The following is a 10,367-nucleotide window of genomic DNA, read 5'->3' as shown; positions in this document are numbered from 1 at the left end:
ACCTAAGTCCACCAAAGACAAGAACAGAACCTAAGTCCACCTCAGAGCAGGGTCAGGACCTAAGTCCACCAAAGACCAGAGCAGAACCTAAGTCCAGCTTTAATCAGAACAGGGTCAGGACCTAAGTCCACCAAAGACAAGAACAGAACCTAAGTCCACCTAAGACCAGAACAGAACCTAAGTCCACCTCAGAGCAGGGTCAGGACCTAAGTCCACCAAAGACAAGAACAGAACCTAAGTCCACCTAAGACCAGAACAGAACCTAAGTCCACCTCAGAGCAGGGTCAGGACCTAGGTCCACCAAAGACCAGAACAGAACCTAAGTCCACCAAAGACCAGAGCAGAACCTAAGTCCAGCTTTAATCAGAGCAGGGTCAGGACCTAAGTCCACCAAAGACCAGAACAGAACCTAAGTCCAGCTTTAATCAGAACTCTGAGTTTAAAGAGTTCTTTGATGAGAATCAGAATTCCTTTTTGTCCCTGGGGGAATTCTTTATCAATACATTGTGAAACCAGCTGACTTTAACACTTATTTATTTGGATATTTTCGTGGTTTAGGTTTCGACAAAGGTTCAGATCTCAGGGTAAAGGCAGTACATTCAGATGGAAGGTACAGTGAAGCACCAGCTGCTTGTCTTTGGGCCGAACTGTCCTCTGACCTGATGTGACTGTGAGGGTGGAGCAGCAGATAACTGCAGGTGAAGGCTTCATTAACACACAGCGCAGCTCTGATTACATCAACCGTGGGTGGAGGTGGATCCACGTGTATTTACAGCAGGACGCCCTGAAACCTTCCTCTGACTTTTTTACAGTTCAGGAAATGTGCCTCAGCCACTGAGCTTCATCAACACACACACCTCAGGATGAAGCCTGCTGTCTCCTCCTGATGACTCACTCGGTCCTCTCAGACATCATTAACCCCTTCAGAGAACGCAGACCTCCACCTCTGTTCATCACACCGTCACAGCGCCCAGAGAGCCAGCCGCTCTGAGGCCCGAGGCTCACAGCCTGAACCTCCACTGATTCATAGATCATGCTTAAAAACAGAAGCTAAGAAGTACTGTGTCTACTCTGCCGTTACATGAATTTACCACATTAAGAGCAACTTACTATTTGGAATATATCAAATATTCAACCTGACAATACAAAACGCTGTAAATAATAAAATATATGAATAAAATGCATAAGCAGATACTTATTCAATGCTGATATAAATTTGAATAATTAAAAATTAATCAATTTAATTAATCAGTCTCAGCTTCAACACACAGAGACCCCCCCCCCCCCCCCTCATTTTGATGAGTTTTGTCTCTCAAGGTCAGACGTCGCCCCCTGCTGGAGAAGGAGCGTTCAGCAAAGAAACTGAAACATTTAAACATTTAATGTCTTTTAATAATATGCAGATCAATAATACACAGATCAAAGATACACAGATCAATAGCACACAGATCAATAATACGCAGATCAATAATACGCAGATCAATAATACGCAGATCAATAATATGCAGATCAATAATACACAGATCAAAGATACACAGATCAATAGCACACAGATCAATAATACGCAGATCAATAATACGCAGATCAATAATACGCAGATCAATAATATGCAGATCAATAACACACAGATCAATAATACGCAGACACAATGAGGTGATCGGAGGTTTCGGACGCCATCACTGTGCTCCATTTACATTTTCATGAACAACAAAGAAGAAAATCTGACAAGAAGAAGAAGAAGAAAGGGGCCGAGTGACACGTCGTCAGGATGTTAGTACCCTCCTCTGTAGCCCCGACCTCCTCCATAACCACCTCCTCCACCTCCTCCGTATCCACGTCCACCTCCTCCATAACCTCCGCCTCCTCTGTAGCCTCCTCCACCTCCTCCATAACCTCCGCCTCCTCTGTAGCCTCCTCCACCTCCTCCATAACCTCCGCCTCCTCTGTAGCCTCCTCCACCTCCTCCATAACCTCCGCCTCCTCTGTAGCCTCCTCCACCTCCTCCATAACCTCCGCCTCCTCTGTAGCCTCCACCGCCTCCTCCATACCCTCCTCCTCCACGGTAACCTCCTCCGCCTCCATCAAAGCGTGGCATTTTCGGAGGTCGTGGACCGTCTCCCATCCTACACACACACAGACACACACAGACACACACAGACACACACAGACACACACAGAGACACACAGAGACACACAGAGACACACACAGACACACACACAGACACACACAGAGACACACACAGACACACAGACACACACAGAGACACAGACACACACAGAGACACACACAGACACACACACAGACACACACACACACACACCTGAGCATTTAGCTTCTGTTTGATATTTACATGTCATCAGAACATGGTGAAAGTATTCAGACACTGGCAGCTCTGAGCCCTGCGTGTGTTCAGGGTGTATAGACAGAGTTGTGGTGCTTCAGGATGCGACTGAGCGCGTGCAGTTACCTCTGGTTGTTGACCATCAGGTTGAGTCCGGCGGCAGACGGTTTGGAGACGTGTCTGATGGCGTTCAGGAGCCGCTGGTTGGTTTGGTCCATCTGGTTGATGAATTCTGGATCTTTGGTCACTTCCACCACCAGCGCCTCCAGGCCGGCCCGTAGAGCCGCGATGCCGCCTGCCACCTCATGAGGGATCTTCAGTTTGATCCTGCACACATGACCGGACCGGTAAGTAGAACCTGACAGGCGTCCAGCCGCAGGGCAGAACAAAGACTCACCAGTCGTCCAGCTCCGCCACTTCTCCGTTAGAGCTGATCTTCTTACAGGCGAAGAGCAGCAGCTGCAGGGGGCTGACCATCGTCATCCCTTTAGCCGAGATCGCTCTGGTCCGAATCTGAAACACACGCAGTGAGAACAGTGTTAGTAAGCTGATCATGTGACCGACACGCTCCTGTCCTCCAAACATGCAGTCATTGTTATTTTTAGTCACTAGATGTGGTGAAATCCAACATATAATAATAATAAACAACCAGTTCAATAAAAACAGAAACATGTTCACCTTCTCGCTGAAGACAAAGAACGGGGACGGGTACGTCATGTCATGGCTGCTGAAGGGGCAGTTGACGGAGGACTTGTGGATGAGGGCGTTGCGTCCCTCTGTGGTCAGGATCTTCCTCTTCTCTTTGTGGTAGCAGACGTTGGGGTAGGAGCCGAAGGTCAGCAGAGAAACCACCACGTCCAGGTTGTTGTCCGGTCCCACGGTGTTGAACATCTGGTTCATCAGACACTCTGAGGAGGACAGGGAGGACGGGGAGGACGGCTCAGCGACACAGCTGCTGCTATGGGAGTCAGACTGAATCTGCGGTGCGTTCAGGTACCTTCAGGGAATCCAGAGTTGACCAGGATCTCCTTCAGCTGGACTTTGGCCTCCCAGGTCATCCTCAGTGTGGATATGTTGAGACGTTTATGTTCACAGAAGCGAGTCTCCGCGTCCTCACCGTTAATCCTGAGCAGGACGACAACCAAAGAAGACTGTGAGATGTAGCTACAACTACCAAACTGTCAGTGGAGGACACCGGATGACCTTTGACCCCAGCTCTCCCTTCAAACAAACCTGACATCGTCCCAGGCCTGGAAGACGGACAGCAGCGCCACATGATCCGAGTAACGGCTGCCGGCAAAGTTCCTGTGGACGAAGCCCAGACGCTTGCCCTCGCTGATGAACGGCTCAGGGAAACAGGAGGCAGCAGAGATGGTGCACATGGCATCCCCGACACTAGGAGGAGACACAGAGGCCACGTTCAACAGAACCCATGAAGAAGCAGGACTTTAGCGATCAGTGAGGACAGACACTGACTGGAAGAGGCAGCCCATGATCATCATCTTCCCCAGGCGGGGCTCGATGGGCAGCCGAGCCAGGATCCGTCCCAGAGGGGTCAGCTCGTCGTTGGTGTCGAGAGCATCCAGCTCTGAAAAGTGCACACAGACCCTGTCAAAGCAAATCCCAGACCTCTGTCTGTAAACAGGGTCAACACAGCGTCTGACGGGAGGACGTGTTACTGACGCACTGTCTGCATGTTTTCAAAGGGAGGAACGACAAGAGAGAGAACATCAAACGCTGAACCTCTCAGAGTGTGTTCAGCCTCGATGACGGCGTCCAGCGGCGGCGGCTCGATGGCCTTGGACAGGAAGTGGCCGATGGCTCCGAGTCTCAGCAGTTTGATGCTCAGAGCGACTTCATGCAGCGGAGTCCTGAAGATCTCAGGAGTCATGTGAGTCTCCAGCCTACACACACATTAACACACATTAACACACACATTTACACACACATTAACACACACATTTACACACACATTTACACACACATTAACACACACATTAACACACACGCCAACACACACACCAACACACACATTAACACACACGCTAACACACACGCTAACACACACATTAACACACACGCTAACACACACATTAACACACACGCCAACACACACGCCAACACACATGCCAACACACACGCTAACACACACATTAACACACACGCTAACACAGCCTGAGTCACAGTGAGCAGGCCGTACCTCTCAAATCGAGCGTGGCTGCAGAGGTGGAAGCAGAACCCGGGTCGCACTCTGCCGGCCCGGCCTTTCCTCTGCTCCAGGTTGGTCTTTGAGGCCCAGACGGTGGCGTAGTTGGTCATGTTGTTGTGAGAAGTGAAGAGCTTCACTTTCTGCCTGTCGACACAGAAACGACACGATGATTATTCGGTTCGGCGCCTCGCTCGGAGCGCCACGACTCAACACTTACTTGCAGGAGTCGATGACGTAGACCACGTCGTTGATGGTGATGCTCGTTTCTGCGATGTTGGTGGACAGAATCACCTGTGACATCAGACTGAAGCTCAGCACCAGCAGCAGAAACTCCACACCCACTGACATGATGATTTTCATCACTGACCTTCCTGATGTCGTCAGGCACAGGTTCAAACACCCTCCTCTGCTCCTCTCGGGGGATCTGAGAGTGCAGCGGTAGGATCTGGTACCGGTTACCACCTGAACCCAGACACAACATGTTTATATCCAGAGCCTGACCTCATGTTTGCTAAAACATTTACAAATTATTTCGCTGATTTAAAATGAGCAGCAGTCACATGACCAACACTCAGAGAGTCTGCGTTATTCTGCACACACACTCTGCTCTCTGCCTGCAGACAGGATGGAGTGTGCGTACAACACACTGACTGATCCTGCACTGCACTGATCCTTTTGGTGGGATGTGTACCGAAGTGCGGGTTGGTCTCCAGGTGGCGCTGCATGGAGTAAATGAGGTTCCAGCCGGGCAAGAAGACGAGCACAGCGCCGACCACCTGCAGCGTCTCGATGTACTTCAGCAGGGCCTCCACCAGCTCGAAGGACGTCTCCTTCTCGTTGATCTGAGCCATCGAGCGCTTCGTCTCCACGGTGTACTCCGGTCCACAGATCGCGTTGCAGTTGGTCTGCAGAGAAAAGGACCACAGAAACATGTGACCTGTGGTTCCTCCAGACTCAGCAGGCTAAAAAAGGTTCTTACATCATCATCCCCTCCCTCCTCGTCTTTGTCTTTCTTCTTTCTGTCCATGGGTGGAGGGACAAAGTTGGTCATCTGGATGCAGTCCTCCAGGAAGTACTCTGCATGGAAAGAAAAGGTTTCTCTCCATGTGTCAGAGCTGAGGTCAGCCATGTTGTCACAGATCAGTACCTTGGACTGGGAAGGTGCGTCCGAACACCTCGATGATGGGACAGTTGAAGAAGTACTCTCTGAACATGGTGGTGTCGATGGTGGCAGACATGAGGATCACCCGAACCTCTGGGTAGGCCTGGACCACGTCTCTGAGGACCACCATGAGGAAGTCCGTCTGCACACATACACAGAGGTCAGAGTGGAAACACATCAGTGTGGCCCCGGCGGCCTGAAGTGAGAGAACTCACGTTGATGTCTCTCTCGTGGATCTCATCCACTATAACGTGACTGATGCCTCTGATTCCTGCTTCAAGCTTCCTCAGCAGAACACCTGGAACACACAGCACACACTCAAAGTTCAAATCTGAAGACCACCAGACCATCGTGAGTCTGTGTACGTACCGACGGTGCAGAAGAGGACGCTGGCGTGCGGTCGAGGCAGGACGGACTCAAAGCGGACGCTGTAGCCGCAGCTTTTCCCAAGATCCTCTCCTCTCTCGAAGGCGACTCGCTCAGCCACAGACACAGCGCTGATCCGTCTGGGCTGGGTGACCACGATGTTGCAGTCGGACGCTCGGCCTCCCTTGACAAAGCGGTCCAGGATGTACTGAGGAACCTGGGTGGTTTTACCGCAGCCCGTCGCTCCTCTGATGATCACCACGGGGCTGCTGTCGATGGCCGCCATGATCTCCTCCTCAAACTGCTTGACCGGCAGCTGGTCGCGGTCTGCCAGGATCTGAGCAACAGTACATCTATTAACCCTCACTACCTCTACATCCTGAACCAGCACTTTACACGCCGAGGAGGACCTGACTGACCTTCTGCAGGTTGTCGTCATGTTCCAGCTGGTACATCAGCTCGTTGTGCAGGTCGTCACTGATCTGCTGCGGCGTGCACTTCAAACAGAATCAGAACAGAACAGTCACACAGCCTGATGCTGAGCAAACAGTGCTTCAGCAGGCAAAGACTCACAAAGGCAAGCGGGCCCTCGTCAATGTTGCTGCTGGTCCAGGGGTTCCAGTTGACCTGAGGCGGAGACCAGGGAATGACACCAGCTCCGGTCTGACGCTGCGACGGCTCAAACGTCACAATCTTCCCCTGGACCAGAGACACCGGGCTGCTGGGGTCTGCGGGCTGCACAGGACAAGCACTGAACTGCACCGTCTAACACACACTGGCTTTCACTGACAAATAAGAAAGATCAGGATGCCATCATCGCTCCAGAGCTGGATCTGTCTGTGTGTTTTTATGGGACTTACAGCTGGGGGGACAGTGACTCCGAGCTCCTGGACAACACTGGTCAGCTGCTGCTGCAGGTCTGGAGACACTTTGACCTCGAACGCTTCCAACTGCACACAAAACAACAACAGCTGACTCAGATGATGCGTTTCCCCGCCGCGTTATGATGTGTGGTGTGTGTGCCGTACGGTCTCCCCCTCCTTCTTCTTGGTGACTCCGGAGTACGCCTCGACGACTCCTAGGTGGTACAGCTGTCTCACCAGAGACAGAGCGCAGGACTGGGCTGCCAGCTTCTTGTTGGAGCCGTGCTCTCGAGCGGTGATCCCTGCAGACACGGAGCAGAGGGACGTTACTGCTGTCATAAACAGCGATCTAACCAACGACAACCTTAGAGAACCACATGACACGCTGGAGCCTTACTTCTGCCCAGCTGCTTCACAAACAGCTGCATCTCTGCGATGAAGCTCCTGCAGGCACAAACATCAGTGTCACTTCCTGTGTCCTCCAAAGCAAAAGCCACAGTCAGTCCTCGTTGTGACACTCACCTGCTGTGCTCTCAGGAGGGAGCCTGCATGTTTTTCTGCCGGACTTTGTGGTTATTAAACAGCTTTGAAGCCCTCTGCCCTGCGGTGAACAGTGACACCAGAAATCACAACCAGACTGGACCACGAGCTGCACCATGGGACAGCTTTAGTGCACCTAAAGGCTGTCCCATGTCTTTCTTCAGCGAGGCTGCGAGTTCTGGTGTCACTTTGGAGCTTAAACCTCTGATCTGCCTCTCACACCAGCTAAACACGCATTTTTATTGTCCTCCAATGCATGAGTAGCCCATGAAGCACATGTGTTACTTGAGGATCCCACTAGAGGGCACACAAGAGCACCCAGAATATGTACATTTGTACATGATGTTTGTATGTAACAGTTCTGGACTTGGGGTGCTGATCCCCGTGCAGCAGCACTACCTGCACTCTCAGACCTAAAGCCTCATGCTCCTGTGTGAACAGGTCTGTCAGGAGTAGAACTCAGTGAGATCTCTCTGGTGTACCGACACACTCTGGAGGTCTCTGTGTTTACAGCAGTCCAGCAGAAAAACATGCAGCAACGTCCTGCTAACAACCAACCACGTCCAACCCTGCAACACGCAGCAGCTGCGTCTCTTTAAGGAAGGGAAAATCAGGACAAATGGCACGTCCTGGTGTGCCGAGACGCAGCTGCTCTGCGTCACCATGTCATTTTACCATCTTTACTAAAAAGTCTGCAGACTGCATTCTGTTCTTTAAAGCCTCTGAGTTTTCTGATCCAGACCTGTTGTGGTCCGGTCCCACTTGGCTGTATTTATACTCAGAAGTGATCTTCTCCTTCTGGAAGAACTGGTTCAGGCGGGCCTTGGCGTTCTCCAGAGTCCAGTTTCCATGAAGGTTAGCGTTCAGGTCGACCTCTTCTGACTCCAGAGTCTGTGGAGAACATTCAGACACGAGGAAACGTTTCCTGCTGAGGTGAACAAGGTCATAGCGTCTGAATAATCACTGACACTGATTTTTATTGCACAACAAAAAATATGTTTCACAGCTGTGTGAGTTTGGTCAGTTCTGTACCGCCTGTGCTTCCTGTTCATCTCTGCGGGCATAGTACTCCTTAAGGTTGGCCCCCCGGTCCCACTGAGCTCCTCCTCCACCTCCTCCTCCTCCTCCTCCTCCTCCTCCTCCTCCTCCTCCTCCTCCAGAGTAGCCCAGCCCTGTCACTCCTGGAACTGGCCCACTGACACCAGACTCTGGAACCGACAGAAGCACATCAAAACCATCAGCGTCAGGCAGCATCTCTCCTGCACAAAGCAAAGAGATGATTGTGACGTTACCTTGCTCAGCTTTCACTACAAGGTGAGGTGGTAACGGACCGCCAGACGGTAGGCTCCCAACACCTCCTCCTCCTCCTCCTCCTCCTCCATCAGGTTCATCCCCACCTGGAGCGCTCACCTGCTGACAGAACAGAGCACGACATCAGGATGTAACCTGAGAACAGTTCTGTGGAAAACACCAACACAGCAGCACCCAGCAGCAGCTGAGGTCTCTGCACCACTGCAGGACGTTTACTGTGGAAGCTGCACATGTGTTCCTTTTTTAGGCACATCAATGCTTTTACTTAAAATAATAAAGGAATCCTGACCCCAACAGCTGGGACCTCTGCTGCGCTCATTTCTCCGACTCGGACCAAATAATTGACAAAATCCCGTGCAGCGTTGGTCTGAGCGTCCTTCTTGTTGGTGGAGTTTCCCATCCCGGTGTAGTTAAAGCCATCGACTCGGACCTGCACAGAGGAACAGTCCAGGGTTAGTGATGAGGTCACAGCCCGACTGAGGCGGACCAGCCCGGACACCACGCTCACCTCACACATGAACTTCTGCCTGTTTTTGTTGCCGGCAGCTCGGATGTCATAGCTGGGAGTCAGCTTCTTTTTCCCACACCAGGCATACAGAAAGTTCTTGATGTCGGCCATGGCGGAAAGGTGGAGGGAGAGTTTCCTCCTGGGAGGAGTCAGGGGTGTGATTTAACTTGTTTTGATCAACACGGACCTGCTCAGATCTTTCCAAAAACCAGAAGAAATGTCAGCCAAGGGATTTTCAGGTCAGCCTATCTGGGCATGACTTTCATCAAAAGGTTCTCGGGAGGACACACGTTACCGTAAACACCGCCTGCTTTCTAAATGTGTTGCTAAGAACAGCTAGCATCCACAAAGATGCTAGCTGTAGACGGCAGCTGGTACCACACAGTGTTAGTTCCAGGCTGCAGCATGACGTGGATGACGTGAAGCTAAAGGAGCGGATGGTTAAAGATCTCACATCCGTAAATCAAACATTAGCTGGATCAATGAGGCGCTGTGAGCTAACGTTAGCCTCCTGTTAGCTTCTGTCATGTATTCGCTCTTCCCTGCACTCTAACTCGTGCCCGTCATCATTAATAACGCTCAGTGCGGTGTGGGCAGTCAGCGCAGTGCTTAAATATCAAAGTACCAACTTACAGCCAGGCCACAGACCACAGAAACACTCCAGGCTCCAACAACAAGCGCCGGGTTTATTTTTTAAAGAGCTCGCTTAGGAGGAGACACATCTGCGCAGAATCAGACACGGCGCAATGCATGCCGGTTACTTCACTTCATTATGAGCAAAAAGGGAAATTACACATTTTTACAGGGACACAAAGGACAAAATATTTCCTGTTAGCAATGTTTTTATCATTATTTTGCTTTGTGAAAGTGAAAATGTTTGGAAGCATTGAGTCCTCTGTTTATAAGGTGTCTGAAAGTATTTCCCACATTTTTTAACCCTAAGCTGACGTCCTGCAATGAGTAAAACACTCTGACTACTCTAACTTTAATCTGTCAATGAAAAATGAAACACTGCCAAATATGTTGTAAAAAGTGCTGAAGCTTTTATTTGAAATAAGAATATAAA

At 50.8% G+C, this 10,367-nt stretch overlaps 1 protein-coding gene across 2 annotated transcripts; it reads right to left on the bottom strand.

The window, feature by feature from the left end:
* Nucleotides 1-1,374: 1,374 nt before the first annotated feature.
* On the bottom strand, nt 1,375-10,024 carry LOC114450094 (ATP-dependent RNA helicase A-like). Of its 2 annotated transcripts, XM_028428010.1 has the most exons (27): nt 9,935-10,024; nt 9,302-9,440; nt 9,083-9,223; nt 8,775-8,892; nt 8,515-8,690; nt 8,225-8,373; nt 7,340-7,386; nt 7,108-7,244; nt 6,940-7,029; nt 6,653-6,814; nt 6,499-6,576; nt 6,083-6,416; nt 5,929-6,011; nt 5,699-5,855; nt 5,531-5,628; nt 5,243-5,456; nt 4,919-5,013; nt 4,769-4,842; nt 4,543-4,695; nt 4,086-4,246; nt 3,819-3,930; nt 3,576-3,737; nt 3,340-3,467; nt 3,021-3,250; nt 2,740-2,855; nt 2,469-2,669; nt 1,375-2,123 (listed from the first exon to the last, which is right to left on the bottom strand). In XM_028428010.1, the coding sequence occupies exons 2-27, from the start codon at nt 9,410-9,412 to the stop codon at nt 1,772-1,774; spliced, it is 3,879 nt and encodes a 1,292-aa protein (XP_028283811.1). In that variant the 5' UTR covers nt 9,413-9,440; nt 9,935-10,024; the 3' UTR covers nt 1,375-1,771. The 2 variants fall into 2 exon arrangements, with proteins under 2 accessions (XP_028283811.1, XP_028283812.1); XM_028428011.1 differs by lacking the exons at nt 8,775-8,892; nt 9,083-9,223; nt 9,302-9,440; nt 9,935-10,024 and adding an exon at nt 7,465-7,543 and having other exon boundaries at nt 8,225-8,553.
* Nucleotides 10,025-10,367: the final 343 nt, after the last annotated feature.

This window comes from Parambassis ranga, chromosome 17 (assembly GCF_900634625.1).
Source record: "Parambassis ranga chromosome 17, fParRan2.1, whole genome shotgun sequence".
NCBI lineage: Eukaryota > Metazoa > Chordata > Actinopteri > Ambassidae > Parambassis > Parambassis ranga.
Note: the sequence above shows the minus strand (reverse complement) of the source record. Positions and strands in the feature narration are given on the sequence as shown.

What these genes read in the sequence shown, in the direction of transcription:
- LOC114450094 (XM_028428010.1), bottom strand. Translation starts at nt 9,412, where the DNA reads ATGGCCGACATCAAGAACTTTCTGTATGCCTGGTGTGGGAAAAAGAAG. An exon ending in CAGAGGTCCCAGCTGTTGGG is followed by an intron (nt 8,893 to 9,082) that starts GTCAGGATTCCT and finishes TTCTGTCAGCAG; the next exon opens with GTGAGCGCTCCAGGTGGGGA. An exon ending in ACGAGGGCCCGCTTGCCTTT is followed by an intron (nt 6,577 to 6,652) that starts GTGAGTCTTTGC and finishes TTCTGTTTGAAG; the next exon opens with TGCACGCCGCAGCAGATCAG.